The 26,459-nt window shown below is 44.8% G+C and overlaps 1 protein-coding gene across 1 annotated transcript in view; it reads left to right on the top strand.

Annotated features, from left to right (window-relative positions):
• SFMBT2 (Scm like with four mbt domains 2) overlaps positions 1 to 26,459 on the top strand; it is a 125,979-nt gene that overhangs the window by 72,561 nt on the left and 26,959 nt on the right. The window contains exons 8-15 of the mRNA XM_051641340.1: positions 2,461 to 2,562; positions 3,210 to 3,357; positions 8,968 to 9,050; positions 12,709 to 12,835; positions 19,390 to 19,503; positions 20,777 to 20,819; positions 23,113 to 23,183; positions 24,354 to 24,493. Of these exons, the coding sequence (XP_051497300.1) occupies positions 2,461 to 2,562; positions 3,210 to 3,357; positions 8,968 to 9,050; positions 12,709 to 12,835; positions 19,390 to 19,503; positions 20,777 to 20,819; positions 23,113 to 23,183; positions 24,354 to 24,493 (828 nt within the window). The remainder of the gene's footprint in view (positions 1 to 2,460; positions 2,563 to 3,209; positions 3,358 to 8,967; positions 9,051 to 12,708; positions 12,836 to 19,389; positions 19,504 to 20,776; positions 20,820 to 23,112; positions 23,184 to 24,353; positions 24,494 to 26,459) is intronic.

Raw genomic sequence — 26,459 nt, forward strand, 5'->3', positions numbered from 1 at the left:
TTCCTTCTGCAGCCCTTCTCCAAACAAACGTGCGTTGCTGCTTCAAAGAGGATTTTGACGCTCAGAAGCGAAACGTACCTGGGATCCCATCAACCCCCCCTTGCGAGTTCATTCTTGCTGCTAATTTAATGGGGAGGATATTTACATGCTACACTGAGTGAGAAGGGAGATTTGATCCTAAGGTACACAGTGTGTGCAGAAAAGGGGATATGCTTTTGAAGTAAAACAGCTTTAAATGTTACTAGCTGTTGTGGGGTTTGTTTGGCTTTACTGCCTGATCATTTTTTTCCCTTTGAAAAAGGCCAAAAGAAATAGAAGGAGAAGAACCAAGGAAACAAATCCAAATTAAAATGAGAAGCACTATGGTTTGGTCTCAGCGTAGTTTTGTCTCAATCAACAAATCATTTTAAATCAATGAAACTACTTGCATGTTTAAAGACAAACATGATTAAGTACTTTCATGGATCTTGGCTTATTATGTATTGAAGCTGCATATGAGCACGGATTAAATCCTGGAACTTTTGGTGGGAAGATGCTGCAGTGTGAGCATACTTCCTGATGTACATTTTCCAAAGTCACCTTTTCTTTACAGCCTCACCCTGAGGATTAAGAGGTGCTGGGTGTGGATCCTCATGCAGGAAGAGGCCACCCTCCAGTCCAGGTGCTTTATGCCTTTGGAGATTTGAAGTTCAGTGCTGGCGAGGTCTGATTTTTGCAGCCATCATCCTTTCCCAGCTGCAGCCTTGTCAGTAGTAAAGAAGGCAGTTTTGATAACGTGTCTGATCCATCCCTGGTACTATGCAGCCTCTCTGCACAAGGAACCAGTTTCTCTTCGTGGTTCAGACTTTAATGAAACATTATCTTTGTAAAACTGCTAGAAGTTGGGTCTCCTGTCTCTCTGGGGCTTTAGTGATATGGAAGTAACTGCCAGCAAGTGCAAGTATGGCTGATGGTTATGCTGTTCCAAACTCTTGAATGTCTACTCCATCTTCAGCCATTAGTTCACTGGTCTTTGGGCCATTATTGCTAAATATTCCTCAGTTTCCCCATCAGTATATCATTCTGCTGTGAGACTAAGTCCACTATGATTTATTTTTTTGACTGCTTTTAGTTCTCACAGAAAAGGCTCCATAACATTGCAGGTTGGTAACATGTAAAGAACCATTCTTTTAGCTGAGGGTGGAGCTTGTAAATATCCTTATCTGTAATAGCAGCAGAAATGTAAGATCCCTGAATAGAAGTTGTTAAGTCTACAAGTGTAGACAGTTCTTGGGAAAAGAAAGTGCAATGACATACAACTTTGGATCAATTAAAAAAAAAAAAATTAGAACAAGAATACAACACAGAGCAATGAATGTAGATGGGAATGACATTGCTAACCACTTTCTAGATGGCAAGTTTTCTGCATGTATTTTGGAGTAATCTGTATGTATGTGTTAATTATAACTTCATCTTTTTTTATGCTTGTATTGGGTAATGCACGGATGGTTTAGAACTACTGAAGGACAGTTTTATTGAATGAACACAAAATATGGTCATTACTCTGGAATTAGGATACCAGCTTTTTGACAGAGGTCATGAGAAATGGCCTGATTTGGTAGGTGTTAAACACTAAACTTGTGGCAAATCAGGGAGTTGAACCTGGGTTGCTTCTGAGTTTTGGGACTGCATCCTGCTGCCATCCCCAAAGCTGCTGTCTGCAAACTGTGTGTGGACAGGTTAAATCCTGGGTAAAAGTGTTCTGGTGGGCATGTACTTGAACACAGTTGCATGTTTTCTCACCAGCATCTTTTATTGCACACATTTTGGGTCCAAGTTCATTGTCTGGGCCTTTGTTCACCTTTACCCTCCTGTCTGGAGAAAAGAGTTTCCCATCTTGCAGCACATGGAAACCAGCCCAGGTACTTTTTTTGGTGTCCTGCAGAAGCTGGGCATCCACCAGGGTAAATCAGGGCCATCCTGAGCTGTTTGCACCCATACTGTACATTACCCTGTGGGACTTCAGGCTGAGTCCTAACACCTCTAGACCTCTGGTTGCTCTCAGATGGTAGTGGCTATCAAAGGTGAAGAGGCTTTGCCCAGGGGAGATTATCATGTAGTGCTTTCTCAGACAAGTCCTCATTTTGGTGAGTGTAATCTCCTTGTTGACTAAGTTTGAGTTAGATGCTGCTGATGAGCTGGATACACATTGTGCTTTAGATATGATGGACTTAGTCCTGCAGATCTGTCCTCTAGGAGCCAGGCTGTCCCCTGTCTTGCTGTGACTGGCATGAAAAGAACACAGGACCAGGAGCACCCAGCTGGAGCTGGGAGTCAATCTACCAATCACCTAAGTAAACCCACACAAAACACACAAAACCCACATGGACACATTTCAAACAGATGTTCAAATGGATCATCCCCTCCTTGGTGGATGGTGCTGACACACTGTGTGTTCCTCTTTCCCACCTCTTCCCACAGGACCATGCTGATTTGCGAAACCACTTCTTCACTGTGGGGATGAAGCTGGAGGCAGTGAATATGAAGGAGCCTTTTCATATCTGTCCTGCATCAGTGACCAAGGTGAGCTCCATCAAAGGAGGGCTGAAAAGAGCCCAACGAGGAGCTTCTTACTGACTTCCAAGAGATTTAAGAAAACTCAAGAGTGTTATTTCATTGGCTGGAGAACAGATTAAGAAATATATTTAAAATCCATGGATATTCCTAATTAATGGGTTCTTTCTCTCCAACAAGCATCACCAGGTGATGCACAACTATATACGAACTTAGATTTGCTGAGGATGAGTGTGTCTGTCTACCACTTCCATGGAGAAAAAGGGGAGTCCTCTTTTTTCTGTCTCCCTTCCATACATGTGTTTTTTCCCTGCACATCTGGGAAACTTTTGAAATAAAACATCTGGGTAGAGGGGGTACCTGCATATTTAATCTGCAGTCTAAAATGCAAGAGAGAAGAAGGCTATGGGCTCTCTAGGATCCCCTTCAAGTATGGGCACACCAAATGACCTTGAACCTTTGCCTCAGTTTACCCATCTCTAAAACTCAGGCTTTGATCTCTTTATTAGAAACATTTTGATGACAAGTATTAGGTGAGAGCAGGTTATTTGCAGGAGTAGTTTGATTCCAGGGTCTGGCTGTTTCAGCTTTCCACATTTCCTAACGTTACAGCAAATTTCACTTCTGATTTTGTTCTCTTCTTTTTCACCCCTTAGGTTTTTAACAATCATTATTTACAAGTGACCATTGATGACCTGAGACCTGAACCCAGCAAAATCTCAATGCTTTGCCATGCGGATTCCTTAGGGATCTTGCCAATACAGTGGTGCCTTAAAAACGGAGTCAATCTCACACCTCCCAAGGGTTTGTATTCCTTCTTGGTGATTTGCAGGTTTCCTCCAAATGAAGTTTGCCTCTTCTTATTGCCTTTAAAGCCATGATGTTGTTTGCTGCAGAGCATCACCCTAAGTATCTCAAGCCATAGTAGCTCTCTTGAGTCACTGGGGCTGTTCTGGCTCATACCACCTTGTGACCATCTCTGCAAATACATCTCACTAGTGGATTGATGTCCCTGTGCTTGGTGGTCTGCAGCAGCCTTCATCAAAGCCTGGTGAATTCCTACAAAATGCATCTTAGTGATGCTTTGTGTAAAGAGCAAATGGAGCATTAAAAGTCATATAACACGAGAGGCAAAGCAGGCATCTCCCTATAGCATCCACCTTGGTACAATGCCAGGGCAGAGCCAAGCTCCTAAATCTAAATGTCTAAACTAAACTCAAGGCTGGCTGCCCAGGAGCATGCAGGCACTTCCTTAGCTGTCTCAAACAATCCCAGGCGAGGGCAAATTATAAGCAGTGTTCAGGTCAGAGCCAGGAGAAACAGCCTCCAACCGTGCTATTTCCCAACTTGGTAGCAGTACAGTTAATTACTTGCAATTTCAGACAACCACCTGTGGTGCCCTAGCAATATTTCTTCCCTTGCAAAATGTGCTTGTTCTCTGGAATTTTAGATTTTTGAAGCTGGTCGGGATGTTGACCCTTTGCCAAAAAATTGGTGTTGCTTGGGAGAAAAAGAAATGCCTCAAAAAACCCCACCAAAACCCCACTAAGTTTTGCACATGCAGATTTGTCTTAATTTTGGCAAACATGTGCTGCTGCCAAGTGTAGGGAAGCAAAGGATTATTCTCTACTTGATTCAGAGTCCACTTGGGTGTATCCACAGTGTCTCTTTAGCACATGTAATTTGAAATGCCCACCAAAGTCCTGGAGTCCTGTGTGTGCAACTGCACCTGGGGTGCATCCATGGTTACTGTGTTGCCTTTACTGAAATCAACGTGCAGTCTGGATGCTTTACTCCCTCCTGCTTAAATCTGGGTGTAATCATAGAATCATAGCAAGACTAGGGTTGGAAGGAACCCTAAAGATCATGCCTGTGTAAGAACGCACTGACATTGGCTGGAAAAGTTGCTAAAAAGGAAAATAAATTGAATACTGTCTTTTTTCCACTCCAAATTCACATGCAGCTTCCCGTGGGCCAGCTACTTAGCTGAAGAGCATAGGCCAGACATTTCTCTTTACAAGGTCATGGCCTAATAATTTCCAATCCCTGCTGGCACAGAGCCTGTCTGAGATAGTGTTTCACGGGTCAAGTGTGTGTGAACTCTCTTTTAGATGCCAACATTTTTAGTAGTGTCTGTAGCATCTGTCGTACGGATATTTCTCAGCTTGGCCTGTAAAGTCCAAGGGGCAAGTAGGTATCTCCTGGGATGCCTGGTGATGGTGGTCCATCCAGGCTCCTGAGAAAGTGTAGCAAGTCTCCCCTGATTCCCCTGATGAAAATAAACGTGGCTTTCTGCTGTCAGATCAGAAATTCTGGAGGGAGGGTGTTGAAAAAAGGCATAAAGCACGTGGCAGATAGATGCGTGCTGCATGTTGCTGTGTTTCTTGGAGTGTGTATGAGGGCTGCATGCCTAAACTGTATCTTAGCACCTCTGATGTCAAAACCCTTTTCCATTGGCAGAGTACATGCTTTGAGTCACTGAAATATAATCAGACATAGCAATGATTTCCTTAAAAGAAACCCAACAAAACAAAGAACAACAAACCCACAAGCCACCAAAACAAGAAAGCAGGGAGAGTGAGAAGCATCCAAACCCCCATAAAGGGAGCCAGTGTTGGGGCAGAATAATAGCAGATTTGGATGAAGAAATAACTAGGATGGAGATGAGATAGCTGCAGTGCTCTGAAAGTGAGGAAGGCTGTGGTGTGAGCTGGCTGCTAATGAGAGGGTCTGCAGAAGGAGGAGGAAATTCCACCATTTCCACCTAAATCACCGGACAACTCTACCTGTCCTGCCATGTGCAGAATTATAGAATTATATAGAATTACAGAATGGTTTGGGCTGGAAAGACCTTAAAAATAATCTAGTTCCAACCCCCCTGCATGGGCAGGGATGCCTCCCAGTAGACCAGCTTGCTCCAAGCCCCATCCAGCCTGGCCTTAAACACTTCCAGGGATGGGGCTTCCACAACTTCCCTGGGCACCCTGTGCCAGCGTCTCACCACCCTTACAGTGAAAATAAAATGTTTCTCTCTTAAAAGTTTCTACAAAGATTGAAAATATGCTGTTGTTTTTAGTCATCACGTACAAGTTCAGGGTAACTGGAATAATTTTTTCAGTACTTTAAGGGCCATACCACTCTTCCACTTTTTCTATACATCATCTCTTCTTGCATGGGGAGTAGACCAGCCTCCTGCTTCCCCAGTGCTCATGGGTTCCTGACTGACATCACCCTCAACAGAGAATATATTGACAGTCTTTCCTGTTGCCCAAATGACTCTCCCTCTTGAAAGGCAAGAAGTTCCCCTGGAGCAAAAGATAACAATGGAAGAATTCAGTTGTCTTTCTTGTGGAGGCAGTTTCGTTGCTGTATTGCATTTCTTTGCTGGGGTTTTTTGGTTAATTTGTTGTTGACAAGGTGGTCCTCTGATTTTAAAATGAACCAGTTTTATTTCATCAGAGCAATGTGCGAGGTTGGGTTATTTGGGTTCAGAGTCCTTTACTTCTCTGATAGCCATTCTCTTGCCTTTTTTGCCTGCCAGGCCTTTGTTGAAGCCAACATGCAGTAGATGAGTCATGAACAGGAGGTGCAAACATTTGCTACTAGAAATAGAGAGCAGTATTTTCTTGTACAGTGCCAGAAATGACTACCCATTTACTGCTGCTGTATAAACATTGAACAAGCACTGTTTATATTTATTAGAGCTGGGTTTATAGACCACTTCCCTTTAGAGTAACAACCATTGTTCCTTTTTTTTATGAGCTATTAAGAGAGGAAAAAACCATTTTGGTAGCCCTTCTAGTTGTAAGGCTTACTAAGGAGATGCCTCTTCCAAAACCTCTCATACATTTGTATTGTTGTATTTGCTTCTGCTTAAACTGCTGGGTTCTTCCATGCTGAGAGTCAAGGTAGAAAACACAGAGAGTTTTACATGTTTGAGGAGCAGCAGGAGAATCAGGCAAGCAAAGTTTTGAATGTTTGTACTGAGGCTGAGCCTTAAAGGATAACAGTGTGTGAATGCCATGTGCTGATGGAGGTACTGGATACATGGTACTTCTCCATGTGCTAAAGGAGGTGGCTTCCATCATGGTGCTCCATGAAAAGGTCATACACAGGTCCAGGTTTGTTTAAACCTGATTTCTGAGCATGGTCCCCTTGGAGTCATCCTCACTGGGATTGCTGAAGTGAGTTATGGCAAACTCTCCAGCTGCCTTCCCAGGTTTTGTACCTGTTCAAGTCCACAGCAGGTCTTCCAGTGATTTCAGTAGTGGCCAGGCCACAGGTGGTTGCACTGTGAGAACACAGTCGAGGTTTGATGCCTCACTGAAACCTTGTCAGTGTCTCTTTGCCGCCCACTCCGCCAAGGTTTTGTCTAGCTTGCAATTAAGATTCAAAAGTTGTCCATGAGGGGTTGAAATTGGACTTGAGAGAAGATGCAGCGTGTGGGCAGGTTTTTGAGCCCCTGAAGGCAACACGCTGATGGGCTTAGCTGGGGTGGACCTCAGGTGATTTAATGTGGACAACTGTGCAGTTCTGTTCCCCCCCAGCTCATCTCCCTAGCTTCTCTGGAGTCAATGGAGAATGAGAGGGACTTTGACAGGGCAAATCTGCTCCTTCTGCAGGAGGACAGACGTCACCTCTGGGTTTGCCTGTCCATTGACTCTTTAGGGAGCCCAGGGTGACAGGCTCAGCTATAGACATCTCCACTGCAAACATCTGTATGCAGTCAGATGAATCTCCTTCTGATGTGGGGATGTGCATTTCTCTTCCTGTTTTCCATTTCATTTTATGAAGCTGAAAAGTGTCTGGCAAGCAAATAACTGGAGAGAAAAAAGGAGGTGGAGAAGAAATGGGAAGAAAATACTGTTTCAGAAATTCACTGTTAAAAACCAGTGCAAGCGTATAATTTTTTCATATAAAAAATGAACATTCTTTTTAAGTAATTGCCATTTTTTACTTCCCTGTGACTTTTTATTTCTAGATTTCCAATTATTATGCACCTTCATTCCCCACAGAGACAGTCATGTTAAGTCAAGGATTTATCTCATTGGTTGGTTTGTCCTATGTGCAATAATTAGGATTAGAAGTTCATCTGATCCCAGATATTCACATCTTAGCAGGATGCTTGGGACTTTATTTTCAAAATTTGTACCTTATTTTTTGGATCTGGGTGACTAATAGGAGACTCCACTCAATATTCCAGTCCTTTCTTGCCTACAAAAAATTTCACAATTTCCCTTGTCATAAATTATTCATTCCCATCTGATCTTGAGGGTCCCTTTTTGGCAGTCAATGAAAAAGGCATTCCAGGATGTTCTATGAAATGAGGTCAGGCAGGGAGATTGAGGTGAGAATTTGGTCTTCAGGTGACTCATGAAACTTTCCAGTAGGAGTAGTTCTGCAATAATATTAGTAGAGTATCAACAGTATTGTCACAAGACCATGGACAGGATTAGCAATCATTGGCTTTGAGGACTGTAAAAGGCTTGAAAGACTAAGAGGCAGGCAAAAAGAAGAAAAAAATTAGCAACAAAAAGCAAAAAAACCCACCCCAAACCCTCTCTTTCCCAAGAATTTATTGCCTAAATACCCAGATAAGAAGAACGGATGAGCAGAGATCTTTTTTGTTTCTATGATGGGACTGTTTGAGAGATCACAGAATCATAGAATGGGTTGGGTTGGAAGGGGCCTTAAAGATCATCTAGTTCCAACCCGCCCTGCCATGGGGACACCACTGTTGCTCCCCTTTTTTTACTAGAAGCAGAGGCTGAAGGGATCATCTAGTTGCTGAATCCTTAATCTGGGAGATCTGTGCTCATTTTCCTTCTCTGCTCTGGATTTGTGTACAGCCTGGGATAACGTGGCTACTGTGATGGGATTCATCTCATGTACACTGAGCTGATGGAAAGTCAGTCACAGAGGGTACAGCCATATCAATAAAGAGAGAGGAGATTTTATCTCCTGCTTCAAAAGGGAGGATAGATCAGCTTCTGATTGTGGTGGTCCTCTCCCTGTCCACTGTTGAAGGATCCTTCATGTCCAGCTCTGTAACCCCATCTCTTTTAGATAGCTAAAGGAAGGAGAAAGAAGTCCTTGACTAGCCCAACATGGAAACTTGGGACAGTAGCACTTCTTGGTAGTTGTGGAAAATAAATGTGTTTTATGACTTTTTAATGAAAACCTGGGGTTTTCAAAGTGAAATATAGTTGTGTGAGTCAGGGCTGGAGAAGCATTGGCATTGCCTCTCATGGTGTATAAAGAGGCATCCAGAGAACTTGCCTGCTGATACCACCACAGTTCACTGAGGTGGGATGGGATGCAGAAACACAAATGGTCGTCTGCTTGGGGCCAGTTTCATGCTGGCACTCCGGTGTGAAGTGGTGCCTGATGGCACTTTGTTTTATCATCTTGCAGGTTACTCTGGCCAGGACTTTGACTGGGCAGACTACCAGAAGCAGTGTGGAGCTGAGGCAGCATCTCACCTCTGCTTTAGAAACGTAAGTTCTCTTTTTGCCTTTGCCTCTTTTTCACTTCATCCAAGTGAAACACAATAGTTTGCACAGAAAAGCTGCAGCAAGGCTTTGGGAGGTTGCCCCTGGCCACCATGTGTCTATCTGAGGAAGGAAGCCAGAGAAGTGTTTCAGGTCTTCATCCCTGAAAGAGAAAAAATACTCTGTTACTCTTGTCTGTATCTGATTCATCTGGATTTCCTGCTCTTCATCTCCTCTCTCTGATTTTGTACAGCATCTAGGACAAGAAGGAGCTCAACTGATTATGGTAATTAATTCAATTGCTACTATGGAAAATAAACTAGGTAAAAACATTGCATTTCATCACCTGTCTTATTTCACATTTTGGGTGTTGTTTCTGGTTCCCAGGGGGATACACTTAACCAAACCAAATGTATTTAAAAGCTAAGGTTGAAACCGTTCAGCTCAAAGTGTGAGAAGAGTGATTAACCCATGTGGGTGCTCTGGTCTTTGGGTCAGCTCATGGGATTCCTTGCTACAGCAACAGGGATGTAAGAGTGAGCAGCACATCATTTTGCTAAAGGCCATCGAGATTTAGAGCTTTGGAAATAGTGTTTGCAGGCTGTTTTCCAGCAATGACAGTCCAGCATGGCTTGATCTGACAGGTATTCATCACTTGGTTAAAGGCAGATGTAGCCTTCTGCTTTTTCCAATAACCTGCTGGTTTTCTTCATGCTCCCATCAAGGGATGAAAGTTGAGATCCCATCAATAACTGGAAATGTGGTGGTAGCTCAAATGAGCACAGAGAGTTTGCAGTGCTGGAAACAGAGGACAAGCAGGTTCCTCTGGGAGTTACATGGACTTTCCCTCTACTCAGCAGTAACAAGACTGGGAAACAGTGTGTTTATGAAAAGCAGAATGGAGACAGCCTCAGAAGACACCAGCCATGCATGTTTCTGCATGGCCTCCCTTATCCTTCTCTATGAAGGTGGTGAGACACTGGAACAGGCTGCCCAGGGAAGTTGTGGCTGCACCATCCCTGGCAGTGTTCAAGGCCAGGTTGGATGTTCTAGTGGGAGGTGTACCTGCCCATGCAGGGGATTGAGACTGGATGATCTTGAAGGTCCCTTCCAACCCAAACCATTCTGTGTTTCTGTGGGCAGCCTAGCTTGGAACAGACCTTTGGTGGTGAATTTGAACACTTTTTGTTGATGAATTCAGAAGACCTGTATCATCAACAGAGAATCAAATCAAAGCTGGGACTTCTTTGCCCCATTCATTGTGCCGTCCTATGCAAAACCTGCTGCTTCAAGGGACTTCAAGAGAAGATTTCTGAAAGTGCTGCAGGAAGCTGAGCAATGCTGCATTGAGTGGGACATTTCTTCTATTCTGCAAGCACCCCTCCCTTTTCTTTATGTCTCTTTTCTCAAGTAATGGATCTGTTCTCTCAGCACTGGCAGCCTAGAGAACAGTCTCTGCTTAATATCCTCTAAAGATTAAATCAGGTTTAAGCACTTTTCTCCCCCTTTTTTTAAAGGAAACGTTCATTAGATGAACATGTGTCTGTTACTCCTTATCTCTTGATAACTCAGTTGTCTGCAGAGAGATGTAATCTTACTGTTGTCACTGGTGTCACCTCCCCAACAGGTCGGTCTGTTTGTTTGCTGCAAGCAGCTCTGATAGAAGCTGAGTTGTGAGCACATCTCCCACCTCATGCAGCCAGACGTGGTGCTGGAAGTGGATGTGCTGGAACTGTGTTCCCTGAGGGGGATATTTAACAAGGAGAGGCAGTTATGAAATGGATTGACATGACCAAATGCTTAGTAAAATAAACTCCCAGCTAACTGTTTTGCCATTGATTCTGTGTAAATTAGCCTCCAGCACCGAACTGCAGTGAAAGGAGCTGGTGTGATGATAAATGACGTTTCCTTGTTAAGCAACATAAAAGGCATTTAAACAAACTCACCCTGTTTTTCTGCAATCCTGGCTGTTGGCAGCTTTTACAGGGTGAAGCTGATCTATGTGCTGAGCAAGGCTTGCGACAGGCCAAGCAATGTTTGAGACTAACAGCGTGTTCTTCGGAGACCTCTTGATGAAAATAAAAAACAAATCCAGAAGTTTTTTACAAAGAGCTCCCAGTGACTGGTTAAAGGTGAAGTGCCCGTGGTTCTAGGTGCTGTACAAACAGCAGCAGGGCTGAATTTGAGTCTGACTTCCCGTTGCCCACGTGGGATTGCTGGATCAGAGATTGGTGTCATTTTGATTCAGTGACAGTTACTACCCGTCCTAATTATTGTTAGCTAAAATCTCAGCCAAGAGGGAGAACCTTTTTATGCTACTGTGTGCAAACAGAAATGCAAGCACTCACAGCTGAGGTGGTACAGAGCAGGTAGGACATAGGGAAGGAAGATGAAAGGGAGGGAAGCCCTGGCATGGCCATGGATATTGCATCCATGAATTCTAGGGATAGTGGTGGTGGGGATATTGGGAAAAAGCTGAGCATAAGGGAAAGGAGAGGGGGCACTGGAAGGAAGAGAGGATAAGGATGAAAGTGTGTGAGGAGTAGCTTGAGGCTTGGCTTGTGGAGAAGGTTTTGGGGAGGATTGGTAGGGTCTTGGAGTTCCTTTGCACTTGGGGTCACCTGCACCGGTGGCAAAGGGGAGCTCTGGATTGTTAGGTTAGGGTTCAGCCATCCTGGCTCTGGCAGGAGCATGAGGGACTGGTCAGCAGCCTGTTGCTGTCACATGGCCAGGCCAACCTTGGGCTGAAGCAGTTTGCCAAGGCATACCTTAGCCTGCAGCAGTGCTACCTGAGTGATTTGAACTGCAGCTTCCCTCAGGCTCCCCTGCTCTTGGTACAACAGAGGATGCTGTGTGCTCACAAGTTCATGATCTCATGTTTTGGTCCTGTGTTTCTTAGGTGTGATAAGAACCACTCATATAGGGATCATTGTTGAAATATCTGGCCTGACTTTGCCTTTACTGGAGAGGAGTGGAAGGGCAGTGGGGACCTCAGACACCCCGTGAAAAACTTGGTTCTTCAGTGCTGTATCTAAGTGTACAGAGGTACTGCTGTAGCAGTGAACACAACTGGCTCCATCCACACCCCCCTGCAGCTGCTGAGCTTATATACCTGAAGTCTACAGAGAAGGACCTTGCACATTGAACTTAAAATAATCCCTGAAGAGAGAACATATTGAATGGGTTGCTCAAGTTTCTCCAGCCTCAGTCAGCCTGGGCAACTAAATGTCTGGGGAAATTTCTCTGGTCTCAGGCAAGATGGGTTACTTGCATTGCAAGGTTTCTTCTACCAACTTGAGACATGCTCAAGCACAGCAGATCTGGAAACCTTCTGTGTAATAACCCATCAACAGTGGTGGACAGCAAATGCATCACTAGCATGCATTCAAAAACACTTGGACATGGTGTGGAGTAACCTCATGGTCTCTGAGAGTTAGGGGTCAGCATAAGCCATAAAATAAGTTGCTTCTTGATTAGTTGCCATGAATGTTTTTTTTTCATATGGATGCTCCATTTTCAATCCCGATGTCTTTGTTCTTCAGTGTCTCTGGCACTTCCAGTGAAAAGCAAACCATATTTAATTTATGCTTCCCAGTGGACAGCCAAATTAAAGTCATGCAGTGCTGCAGTGCTGTGCTTCAGTGTTGCTCCTTGACTCTTTCAGACATCCTTCAGCCGTGGCTTTACTAAGAACATGAAGCTGGAGGCAGTGAACCCCAGGAACCCTGCAGAGATATGTGTCGCTTCTATCACCTCAGTTAAAGGACGGTTGATGTGGCTTCACCTTGAAGGTATGTGCTGTAAAGGCTCCTTGTGTTTGTGTGGTTCACTCAAACACTGTTCATTTTCTCCTTCATGCTCTGCACAAAACTGCTTTCTCCAGCCTTTCCTTTTTATGCATGTTGACTAATAATAGGTAACAAAAAGTTATCTTTTCCTGCTCTCTCCCTGAGGGAGCCACAAGACCTTCCAGCCTCCCTTCCATGTGGACTCTACCAGCATGATCTCCATAGATGACAGGAACCTCCTCACTGCCATCATGGTAGACATCCATCCTGGGAGTGGATGTTTGCCTCACTTATGTGGCTGAGACTTCCACCATGATTTCCAGCAGGCTCTCATGGCATCCCCTGTGCCCCTGCAACCTCATTCTTTCCTTCCTTTCTTTTCCTTTCACTCCTTTTTTTCACCTAGGTCCATAAAACTTCTGCAATATTTGCTGCCTCTCACCATGGCCATCACATGCTCACATTCCTCCTCCGTGTAGTAGTGTAATTTCCTTTGTTGATCTGAGAGAGCTCTTGCAGACAGTATAATACAGATTTTAGAAAGCCATCCCCCCATGGAGAGCATCACCATTATACAAGCAGTATTAGGAGAGTGCTGAAAAAACTAGCAGAGCATAATTCTGTTACCAAAACTTCCATTTCTACCTTTCTTGAGATAAGGTAGAGATTAGATAATTTCTAATGTGATTTTTCTCTTGGAACTTTCTCAACTCATCTAGGCAAGAACTTCTTAAGAAAGTGTAATTTAGAACAACACAGGGATTCTTATTACCATTGTGTTAAAATCACTGTTATTTGTAGAGAGCAGAAAACCATGCTCAGTTCAGTGTTTTGATGGGCACTCCTGTAAATCATGAAGTTGTTGTAGCATGCATCATTGTCACAACACAGTTCAATTTTTATCCATCTGGGTAACACACAGTTGTTTGAAGCTACTGGCTTCATCTGTAATGAATACAAAAGCTTTAGTTTCCCTCTGAAATCAATAGTGATTGGATCAGCATCAACTACAAATGTAATGTGCTTCTTTGCTTTGTTCTGGAGGACCATGAAAATATCAAAGGCACTTCTGGTGGCCCGTAGTCCTGCTTGTCACAGACCTCTGTAAGATTTGTGCTTCCTGATGAATGCATAGGGTAGACATGCTGTCCCTTGTGCTGCCAGCACTGACACAGTAAAAAACCAGTATCTTGCTGCAGCCACCCCACTTGCAAAACAAAATACATTTGTTTAAGCTATCATGATGATTCAGGGAGATGTGATGTTAAAATACCTCCACCCCTTTGCCTGCAGTCCCATGTTAACAGTAGATACTTAGACATTTCTGATAGATGTCAGTAGCTGTTTCATGGGATCCCTGAGAGATCTGGCTGATGAAAAAGAAGCTTCTCTTAAAGATTTGCTTTGTACATCCCCAGGAAGTACAACAGCAGGTTGTCTCAGTAAGCTGGGAGGAAAGCAAGGCACAGTCATCTTCTGCAGCTTAGGGAGTAGTGCGTTGGTAATGCCCTGACAGGAAAAAGGAACTGGGAGAAACAAGGCTTGTTCTGAGCTTCAGGTTGCAGAGGTGTCCTGCAGAGAGCAGAATTGAAAGGAAAACAGATCAAGTCTCCTTTGCTAAACTCGGTGACACCTGCCTGCCCCAATGGATCTCTGTCACAGGAGGTGGGAGGGAGGAAAGGAGTCACCCATGTCTTCTCTGATGGCCCATGGGGTCAATATTCTGGCTTATGAGTACTTCTCCTAAAGTGCATTAAATCCAGGCTGCTGTCAAGATTGCTTCTGCAAAAGCAGTGTGAACCCTAATTCTCAGAGATTAATGCAGTTTTATTCTGGCCTTCCACGGTAAAGCAGCTAGGAAAGGGTTAATGGGGGTATAAACCTTAGTCAAGTCCTTCAGCAAAGGACAGAGGAACACGGGTCATGACTAAGGGTTCTTGCATAAATCCTGTGTGAGATGAAGGCTTGAGCCTGATCTGCACAAAAACAATCACTTTCCCTCCTCTGCAAGATGCTCAGTTCTCAGCTGTTGGGGCTGGAAGCAAGTGGAAGCCAGGTTGATAGTAACTGTATTGGTTGCACCATCACCTGCCACATCAGCTTTGACATCATGTTGTGTGGATTATAATAACTCCAGAAGTATTTCAGCATCTGACTATGCACAGTGCCATTTGTACAAGAGGAAAAGTCTCTAATCAAAGCCCATACAGTCAGTAAAAGATGTGTCAGATAAACCAGAGTACCTCAATTGTGCTAGCAGCTTGCTCTAAAATACAAGAAAGGCAAATGTTTTGTGGTGTTTAGCTCTACAAAAGTACCATTCTGCAATAGACAAAGCTCTCCTGATGCCTCCATGATAAATTTTCAGAGATTTATGACTCAGTTTCTACCTGAAGAGAGGTTCCTCCTGACCTAAAGCTTGCAGGCCAAATCATTCGAGCTTCTTGTGACTTTGCTGCCAAGCCTCGTGTTTTGTGGGATGGCTGAGTCTGGGGAGAGCAGAACTGCAGGTGTGTCTCCTGGTGGGGGCTGTAGGAGAGCTGGGTCATCATCCTTCTTTGTCCCTGACATAGAGCTGTCACCCCAGGCATTTTGTCTCCTCTGTGGTTGGCTGCAGCATGCAGAGCAGATACAACTTTGCATCTTGGTTTTTGGTTGAGCTGTGTGCAATGGCAAGTTTGTTGCTTGTTTGTTTTTTTCATCTGAGATAACTGGTTTCCTTCTGACTGGAGGTGGCAAAAGCTCATCTACAGCCTGGTCTGGGTACGTGGCAAATACTTTTTTTAAGGAGCTGGAATTAATTCTAGTTTGAAATTCAGTTCTCATTAAGGCTGTTGTCGTATTTACACCCATCTGGTCAAGGAAGCTGCCCCAGTTTGGCAACTTCCCTTCTTAAATGGCCAGGTGCCTTCACTTCCATATGCAGATTTTTTAGGGTTTGAGAATTCTTTTTTTCTCCCCTAAGCTGTAATGCTTTCAAAGGGACTCAGTGTTTACTGAACTCTTGCCCATGATCATGCATAGGAAGTGCTGTGTCTTGGCTCTTTAAATCACCTAGTCCTCCAAAAGCCTGGATAGAGGCAGGGAGAGAGCTGCACACTCCCACCTCACTCCCCTCCCTCATCTCTTTCTCCCTGCTTTTTACTCTTTAATAAAGAATATTTTTTACATCTCGTCATAAAAAAGCCTGTGTGCATCTCCTTGTCTCTTGAGCTTGCATATATAAATGCTTTGGCTTATATCTCAGTACCAGGAGTGGAATGACTTGTAGTAAAAGATGCAAAAGACTGCAAAAACAAGAAGAAACCTTTGCTGCTTTTGAGATGTGTAACTACAGCATGCAAAGTGTTACACTCAAACTAGGCATTAAAAAAAAAAACACCCTGCTTGCAGAGTTGTAAAATGAGTGTGGCTGAACCGTGGCATGTTTTGGTTTTTTTTTGTTACCCCATTAATACCCTATTGTTTCTAACTGATTATTTATATTCTGGAAGCAGCAAGACTCCCCAGCTACCATGGGAGCCCGTTGCTGAAGACCTCGGGTCCCACCATTTATCATGGGCGCGTCTGAAGCTTTCATTGTTGCCCTCCCAGTTTCACTGTGTGACAGCCCAAACTGCAGCCATAAACCAGGAGGCAGTAGTTAAGCAGCGTCGAGTTAGACGTGAGGGAACATTGCTTAATAAATCACTGCTTTGTACAGTAGGAGAACCCTGTAAACTTCAGGGTGAGCATTTAATGAGCAGCGCTATAGTTCCCCCGTGGTGGAAGAGAAGCGAAGGGCTGATCCGAGGCTGTGCACATCCCATCACTTTCTGCTACTTTATTACTCATCATCTGCATTGTTAATTTTTACTGGTTCATTTCAGATTTTAAAGCTGAATCTTTCTGGTGTGAATTTACACAAGTAATAATGTGCAGTCTCTGCACAGCCTAAGAATTCAAGGAAAACCCTTTTGTTAATCACTTCTCCAGGGAGGTTTCCCATAATTTTCCCTTGGAGAGTTTTCCAGAGTTACTGTTTTATTCTGCTTAACGTTTGTAGCAAGAGCTGGAAGTTTTCCTCAACCAATCCCCCTATTTCCAATCTCCCTATTCTCATCTTCACGTTTCAAGTCTCATGGACATGTCTTAGTGTGGGAAGATGGCAGCATAAAATGCAGCAAATGAAACTAATGAATCTCAAACAAGCTGTTTTCCACTTACATGAGTAATGCCAAATGAAGCTGTAAGATGTTGGAGGTGGAAAGCAGGGTTACTGATTGCCAAAGGGAAGCAGCAGTGCCTGGGAGGACAGAGTAGCTGTGAATGTGTCCTACAAGAGGAATGGTGTTCTTGCAGGAGAACAGACATTATGATGCTTCCTTCCTTGTCAGGTTGGCTGCAGCTATAAACTTAATATGTTCATGTTACATCTATTATTGCTTGCAGGGAGGAAAGTATGTTTGATCATTCATTTGGTCAGAATAACACCAGAGGACAGTTTCAGTCATTACAAAATCATGGATTTTCCCAGATCTGGTGACATTTCAGTGAGGACTGTGTTGATCTCCTGCTCTGTTGAGGGCTTGATCCATGGCTTGGTCACTTTGTGCATGTCTTGACACTGACTTCAGCAGTTCTCACACCAGCTCCTTGGCTGGTTTGGAGGTGTTAGCCAAAAATGTCTTCCCCACTGGAGGGTACAGCTTTTGTCACATTCAAACTGAGCAGTGGACTCTTGATATTTTCTTGTGGAGGGAAGTGGTTTTGCAGGGCATAGCAGCTGCTGACACCTTGCAATGAGGCTCAGCTGCTCATATGGGCAGGTTGTGTCCTGTCATGTGTCTTCTTCCCATCCTCATCCCATCACCATATCCCAGGGAAATACAGACTGAATCGTCAATGTATAATGGGTGAGCATGACGCAGGGCTCAGAGAAATACCATGAAGACATCCATGTATCTGTGCAGACACCATCACTTCATTTTATTTAATCATTTCCTCCAGCAGCGTGAGCACCAGCCACTATTTTCCTGCTTCCTTTGGGTTTTCATACATCCACACACTCTCAAAGTGCAGCAAGTTTATTACTAGAGCCAAGATTGAGCCAAATGCTGCATCTCGGCCTAGGTGCCATTCCCATTACAAAGTTCAATTATTGTTTCAATTACACTGCAGGCTCTTGATGAACATTCATTAGTGGGAAGTTCCCCGTAGTCATCTAGCTGTGCGTGGTCAAACACTGCTGCATTAAGCAGGAGGCAAAGATGCTGTAACAGATGCAAAAGTGAGAATGCTGCAGGGGAAGCTGCTGATCCTTTGGTCTCTTTTATTAGGAGATCATCTCATGCTGGTGCTGGAGCTATAGGTCCTAGGGTGGAAGTGGCAGAGGGGGGTGAAGTTGCTGGCCAGGCTGTGATGGCACAGATAGACTTGAATTGGAGTCATTAAATGGTATCTTGATTCAGGACCCAGAGTTGTTTTCAAAAGATGTAGAAACCAAACTGGAAAAGATTTGTTCTAAGCTGAGATTTGCAGTGTTTGGAGGCAGCATTGCACCAGAGATCGTAGAATGGCTTTGGTTGGAAGGGACCTCAGAGATCATCTGGTTCCAACCCTGCTGCATGGGCAGGTATGCTTCCCACTACACCAGGTTGCTCCATCCAACCTGGCCTTGAACACTTCCAGGAATGGGGCATCCCCAAGTTCTCTGGACAACCTGTGTCAGTGTCTCACCAGCCTCATAATGAAGAATTTCTTCCCAATATCTAATTAAAATCTCCCCTGTTTGCACTTAAAATTATTCCCCCTCATCCTATCACTCCATGCCACTGTAAAAAGTCCCTCCCCAGCTTTCCTGTAGCCCCTTCAGGTACTAGAAGGCTGCTCTAAATTCTCCCCAAAGCCTTCTCTTCTCCAGGCTGAACAACCCCAACCTTCTCAGCCTTAGCATCTGTCCCACTGGTGGTTTTTATACCACCTCTCCCTTGCTGAGTGATCAGCTCATGTTTCATGTGCAGTGAGGAGCCCTAGGAGAATTCTTGGCATCTCTAGATAAAAGAGTGGTCATCACCCACCCTTAAAAACAGTGACTCAAGGACAGAACTACCCAAAAAAGCTTTAGTAGGGTGTTGGGAAATAAAGGACCATCACATTAGCTATCATGCTGTTACAACCCACCTGTACTCTCTTACCAGTAAGAGCAAGCACCCAACTGGCCTTCTGCTAACTTACTTGTCCAACTCTACAAAGAAAAACAAGGGGTTGGTCAGGCTGTTGTGCTGGGGAAAGTCATTCATGTTTACCCTTATTGGCTTTTAACAGCTTTGCTGCTCACCCTTAGAGTGCTCTGAATGGGGCTTTTCTCTGGAATCACGTTGCACTGTAAGTGCAACAACCTTATCATTGCTGTCTGTGCAGAACTGAAAATGAAATGGTGCCTGATTTTGATGCAGGGAAGCAGATTTATTTTGACGTGTTCCATCATTTACTCCCCTTGGCTCGTGATGAATGCTGGAATGGCTCTGAGCTTAGTATTCCCCTGTCTAAATTACCTTATAAATTTGTGTTTATAGGTTTACAGATGCCCTCTCCAGAGTACATAGTTGATGTAGAGTCTATGGACATTTTCCCTGTTGGCTGGTGTGAAGCGAATGCATATAACCTAACTCCACCACACAAAGCTGTGTGTAAGTACTTGGAAACCTCAAGCCTCATAGATATTACATCAGCAGGTTTATCATTGTCTTCTGTCTATAAACCAGTTCTTGAAACTACCAACCTAACTAGCAGACAGGTAACCAGGCTGTAAATGCACTGTAATAAATAGGAATCAATCTACTTAGTGACCAGGCTCTGCAGCACTGGTATTATGCAACTTGTAATTACCTGTGTGATCAATTCATGTAAAAATGGGATTGTTTGCACTGGAAAGGCTGTTACATGCTTTGGGATTGCTCAGTGGGTTTGGGATTGCTCAGTGGGTTTGGGATGGGGTTATGGGAGTGAAACCAGGTTTTGTTGCTCTCAGCCAAGTTCACTCAGGCACCTGAGTGAACTAGGGACCCAGGACCTCTTATTAGAAAAAAAATAAAATATAGGCAAAAATACAGTGGAGTGGACATAAAGAAGCCATACAGGTGCTCCATCTAAGTTAAGAAATATTTGCTGTCCTCCTGTGATGGTGTTTCTACCCCCAGGGTACCTATCAGTGCCCTTAACAGCTCAGAGATTTCCCTAGAGTTTAATTTAAATATCTCCCAGTACAGTTAAGCCTGTAGCATTTCTCCTGCCTCCAGTACCTATTAAGAGCAATTTCTTAACCTTCAGTTTGCATTTGAAGGCAGTTCATGAGTGCTCAGTGGCTTGGTGTTCTCCTGTTCCTCACAGGAGCTATCCAACCCTGATCTCAAGCCACCAGACGAAAAATTAGCCTTGCTGTTTACATTCATTAACATCCGAAAGGCAAATTTAAAAATGTGTCAACCCTTTTTGAAGACTTAAATATGGTTAAGTTAAAAATCAGGCAGCTGGGGCCTAATTTGGCAGAATACTGCTATGGCAACATTATGCAGCCTTATCACAATTTATAGCTAGGGATAAATTATGCTGGAGGTAATCATGCTTGTAAAATGTAATCTTATCCATATGTGTTTCTGTATGGAAAAATATTTGTGTTTTTATTTTAGATCTTTTTTTATGCTGATCCCATAAAACACGATATTAACATTCCAGAGGAAAGATTAAATGTATTATTACATCTTTAAAGGAGGTTTTAATGATGTAGTGACTTCCTTAAAAAAATACCAAGGAAAGATGACGATAGTAATTAAGTACCATTTCATTGTGTTAGAAGTCATTTTATAGGCAGTGCATTTACACAGCTCTTTATGCATGATGGGTGTACTTTATAGGACAGAAGAGTACAAAAAGACTTTTTCCTTCCTTGCTTGATTTTTACAGTGCGAAGGAAGAGGAGAATTGCAGTTGTGCAACCAGAAAAGCAGTAAGTTTTTGTTATTTAAAGTTGTCTTTTTACTAGGATGCATCAGGTCTTCCAGAGGAGATGATACAGAGCAGCTGAGTGACTTTGCTAACTACTGCCCAGATAGAATCATAGAATCATAGAACTATTCAGGTTGGAAAAGCCCCTTGGGATCACCAAGTCCAACCATCAGCCCTACTCTACAAAGTTCTCCCCTAAATCACATCCACCAACACCACATCCAAACGACCCTTAAACACATCTAGGGATGGTGACTCAACCACCTCGCTGGGCAGCCTATTCCAGTGTCTGGCCACTCTTTCTGTGAAGAAGTTTTTCCTAATGTCCAGTCTAAACCTGCCCTGTTGCAGCTTGAAGCCCTTCCCTCTTGTGCTGTCACTAATGACCTGTGAGAAGAGACCAGCACCAACCTCTCTACAATGACCTTTCAGGTAGTTGTAGAGACTGATGAGGTCTCTCCTCACCCTGCTCAAACTAAACATTCCCAGCTCCTTCAAGAGTTCTTCATAAGATGGATTCTCTAGGTCCAGCTTTGTTGCCCTCCTCTGTATTCACTCCAGCAGCTCGATATGACCATGAGCCAGCAATGTGCCCTTGTGGCCAAGAAGGCCAATGGTATCCTGGGGTGGGTTAGAAAGGGTGTGGTTAGTAGGTCAAGGGAGGTTCTCCTCCCCCTCTATTCTGCCTTGGTGAGGCCGCATCTGGAATATTGTGTCCAGTTCTGGGCCCCTCAGCTCCAGAAGGACAGGGAACTGCTTGAAGGAGTCCAGGGCAGAGCCACAAAGATGATGAAGGGAGTAGAACATCTCCCTTATGGGGAAAGGCTGAGGGAGCTGGGTCTCTTTAGATTGGAAAAGAGGAGGCTGAGGGGTGACCTCATCAATGTTTACAAATATGTAAAGGGTGAGTGTCAGGACAATGGAGCCAGGCTTTTTTTCAGTGATGACCAGTGATAGGACAAGGGGCAATGGGTGCAAACTGGAGCATAGGAGGTTCCATGGAAATACCAGGAAAAACTTCTTTACTGTGAGAGTGACAGAGCCCTGGGACAGGCTGCCCAGAGAGGCTGTGGAGTCTCCTTCACTGGAGACATTCAATACCCACCTGGACACGTTCCTGTGTGATGTGCTCTGGGTGATCCTGCTCTGGCAGGGGGGTTGGACTAGATGATCTTTCAAGGTCCCTTCCAACCCCTAAGATTCTATGATTCTGTGATATCTCTCTTCAACTGAGGTGCCCAAAACTGGACACAGTACTCCAGGTGTGGCCTCACCAGTGCTGAGTACAGGGGGACAGTCACCTCTCTGATACTGCAACAGAGTCAGACAGGGGATTCTTTTAACTCAAAAGTATTTATAAATGTATTAGAAAGTCTTTGTAGTAGGTTTTTTTTACTATCTAGGACTCTGTAGTGAGCATCTGATGGTCAGTAAGGGATGCTTATGGAAGATAGACATGTACCAGGAGGGTATTTCCCTGTCTAGCCCTTGGGGTTTCTAGAAACTAGAATTAAAGGGATTTGAGATTGAATATTTGTGGCCTGAAGCGCTAAGGCTCACAGACCAGAGTATACTATTAGAGGAGGAGTGGATCTGACTCTTGTCTTCCCCCTCTGTTCTGCCCTGGTGAGGCCACATCTAGAGTGCTGTGTCCAGTTCTGGGCTCCCCAGTTCAGCAAGGACAAGGAACTACTGGAAAGAGTCCAGTACAGGGCCTCAAAGGTGATTAGAGAGATGCAGCATCTGCCCTTTAAGGAAAGGCTGAGAGAGCTGGATCTGTTTAGCCTGGAGAAGAGGAGACTGAGGGGGGATCTCATAAATGCTTATATTTACCTGGGTGTCAGGAGGATGGGACCAGTCTCTTTTCTGCAGTGTCTTAATGACAGGACAAGGGGCAGTGGGCACAAGCTGGAGCACAGGAGGTTCAAGCTAAACATAAGGAAGAACTTCTTTACTGTGAGAGTGAGAGAGCTCAGAGAGTTTGTGGAGTCTCGTTCTTTGGAGACATTCAAAACCCACCTGGACATGTTCCTGTGTGATGTGCTCTAGGAGATCCTGCTCTGGCAGGGGGGTTGGACTAGATGATCTTTCGAGGTCCCTTCCAACCCCAGTGACTCTCTGACTCTGTGATTCTGCAACCTACTGTCCCTGGGCTATGATAAAACCGTGTGGAAGCGGGTTTGCATTCCTCACTCCAGGCAGTTGCTGGCTTATCTCTTGGTCCAGCCTACAGGCTGGTTCTGCCCCCTCGCCCCATCTGACTCTATTAAATCCACTGAATTGCTGTTGAACAGGTTACCATCCACAGTGCCTGTTGAGAAAATACCTCATGACCTCTGCCCGGTTCCTCAGCCAGACACAACAGGTAAGGCTGGTCAGCACCACCAGGATCCTTATTTCAAGGACCTGTTGCCTGTATGGAGGGGGATGACCCCAAAAAAGGCAGTGAGTGTGTCGTATGGGTGGGGAGATGGGATCATATCCTCCAGAGGTGTGAGCTGGTGTGGAGTCTCTGATGTACAGCAAGTGAGGGTCTGGTCCTCCACATGTGAACATCATGTCTTGCTGGGGCTATCAGAGTTCCCCTGCAGCTTGCCCATTTGAGCTAATGGTGTTCGTTAGGGCCAGGCTAATGAAGTCCTGGTGGAGACGGATGCGACTTTTTAATTGGCATCAATGAAAATGCTTACACCAGAAATGATTGGGTCCCTGTGTTAGCATCATGACTGTGTGGCATGGCTGCTGCTTCTGCTAAAGGCAAATTTTTCTCCCCCTTAGCAATGGCAGGAGGCTCCCCTAGTGCAATATTCATTCAGTTAATTGCATAGACTCTGCAGGAGGGACAGGATTTAACTCACTTTATTTCAGCAGACTGCAGGGCACGCATTGGCATCTGAGCCAACATCCCAGGGCCCCTTTGCAATCAAATGGGGAGAAGCAGGCTCTTTTTGGGTATGATAACCAAAAAGTGGATAACCACTTGAGTGGCACGTCAGTGGCATCTAGATGTACCCACTTCTCTCCATGGGCTATAAAGGAGCCCAGGGTATTTAGTCAGAAAAGTGCTCCATAGACCCACATTGGGTCAGGGGAATGGCACCATAGTGCTTACTGGCTCGGACAGTAGAGGAAAAGGGGTTTGTGGAGCCCTCTGCTTGAATTTTCTCCCTGAGCTGATTCCATATCTGTGAGGCAGCTAATAAGCTCCCCTTCTGGTCAGTTGCTACTGAGTCGCTCACGTCCATCTGCGATGTGAGTTATAAAAGAGCCTGGGGTCCTGTTATGAATAAAATCCTTTCCAGATTCTCCTTTTGCTAGGGTGTGCAGCCAAATCAGTTGCTATTAAAGCAATGGCTTTTCCCCCATCAGATAGATTTGAGTAGCAGAGGCTTCTCTGCCTTCTCTCTATCTCAGGGAAGGCTTTTTGTGCCTCCTTTACTCTTCTCCCCTCCTTCCCTCATCAAGGAGGATGAAGAGCCCTTGGTTTATTTTACTGAAGTGCTACAAGCACATCACTGCTACTTTCTCCTTGCAGGCACCATCAATGGGAGATACTGCTGCCCCCAGCTCTTCATCAACCACCGCTGCTTCTCAGGTCCATATTTAAACAAAGGCAGAATAGCAGAGCTACCTCAGTCTGTTGGGCCTGGCAAGTGTGTGCTGGTCCTCAAAGAGGTATGGCTCAGCTATCTTTTGAGGGGATTTCAGGGGAAAACCTGGGGCGTGGGTTGCCAGGCCCAAAATTTGAGAAGGCAGCACCTAAAAGTGTCCAGAGCTCTGCAGTGGTTTCTGTAAGTCCAAGCTGCAAGCCGGGAGGAGAGGGTAGGTATATGACTTGCAGGTTTTGATGGGAGTGGTGACATTTTTGAAGTGTGTGGATTTCTGCTGGTTGGGAACAAGTTTCATCTGTGTGCGAGACAATTCATGTTCTGACCAGAGCTGTTCCCAAAGATGACCTCTGTGGTTGTTGCTATCAACCTGTTTCTCAGCATCCATGGTGAGGCCAGCTGATTCAGTGAGGGTGACACCTTTCTATGTGTGACCATAGACTGAGGAGACCCAGACCATCAGGATCCAAAGTGAACAGGACAGAAGACCAAGAAAAGGGGTGTGATGTGCTGAGTGGAAGCTGTGGTGTGTCCAGCCCCTGCTGGATGAGGGTGGGTTGATCCCACACAGCAGGAATGGCAGAGCACCACCACCTGTGTACTTCATCCTGACTCAATCAGTGCTTGCTTTGGGCCAAATCCAGAGTGTTCAGTTCTTGCTGTTGACCTCAGAGAGAATCTGGCTTGTTTTAAAACAAAACAAAACATTATTTTTCATGCAGCTTACAGTCAGTATACAAATAAGAGGCAAGATGACTGCAGGTGGGAGAGGACAGCAAGATGGTACTGTTGGATAAGCAAAATGCTGTTGGTGCCTTGGGCATCATTTCAGTTTAACTTGGGTTGTCTAGAAATTGAGATCTTCCTGCTTTCTGGTCTGTACATACATGAATCCCACTTGATGTGGGTGCAGGTGCATACCTGAGCTTCCTCTGCCCTGGGTGGAAAAGCATGGGAACCTCTAGGACTCTGGTTGTCTGATGTACCAGCAAGATCTTGGTGCCCAGCTCAGGATGTTTGCAGTTGTCTGAAATGAGATGAATCCCAGCCCTTAACAGACCCAAAAAGTGAGATTCCTCCCAAATAATCCACCACTTTTGAAAACACCACTGTACTGTACTTCAAGGTGACTCCTGTGTCCCCATTCCCTTCATCATCCCCAACATGCAGTGCTTTATACCCAGCAGCACTGCTGGTTGTCTCATGTGGTTGAAAGCTGAGCTATGAGAACACCCAGTAATCAGGCCCTGGGCAGGTGAGACACTTGATTCTCAAAGAAGCAAGTCAAAACCAGCCCTCAGCAGAAAGCAGATTCAGGTGGTTGCAGAGCAAAAGTTGGCAGCTGCCAAATTTGAAAGCAGGTCCATGGCAGCTTGCTGATGGGGAGCATTAGCAATCTGCTGCTGCTTGAAACACAGGCAATGAAAAAGCAACATGGGGGAAGCATGAGGCATGCACAGTCAATACTTTTGCTAATGTTTCTTCCTCCTCCCCTCCTGGAATTTGGATTTTGGAAGCATGAATAGTGCTAAGCTTCTGCCAGGCCCCTCCCCTAGTATCTTGGGGCTTTGCTGCATAGGCTAACACCAGCTTCTTCAGATTCCCCAAGATTGGGAGCAGTTACCAGCTGTGGAAACCAACCTGAGGTTCCTACAGAATGATGCTTTTCTCTTGCTCTGCCTCCTTACAGAATTGCTTGCTGAAGGAGCAAATAGCAGTGTCAGTGAGACATGGGCATCTTGATTTTGGAGACATGAACTTCCCAAGAGGCAGGACAATGACAGTGGCCCAGCATTGGTCAGTGTTGTTTTGCAAATAAATTTAAGCACGTTCTGGCCACGTGGACCAGGTCCAGATTCTGGAAAGGGTGAAGAGAAGACATATCAGCTGCTGCTGAGACGAGGGAGATGTCAGCAACTCAGAGAACCATGGGCACAGGTGAGGGGTATCCAGCACCTGGAGGAGATGAGAAGTAGCAAGGAAGGCATTTGTGTGTCAGGATTAATATCTGTAGCAGCTGCTGGAGCACCCAA

This window comes from Apus apus, chromosome 1 (genome assembly GCF_020740795.1).
Source record: "Apus apus isolate bApuApu2 chromosome 1, bApuApu2.pri.cur, whole genome shotgun sequence".
NCBI classification, from domain to species: domain Eukaryota; kingdom Metazoa; phylum Chordata; class Aves; order Apodiformes; family Apodidae; genus Apus; species Apus apus.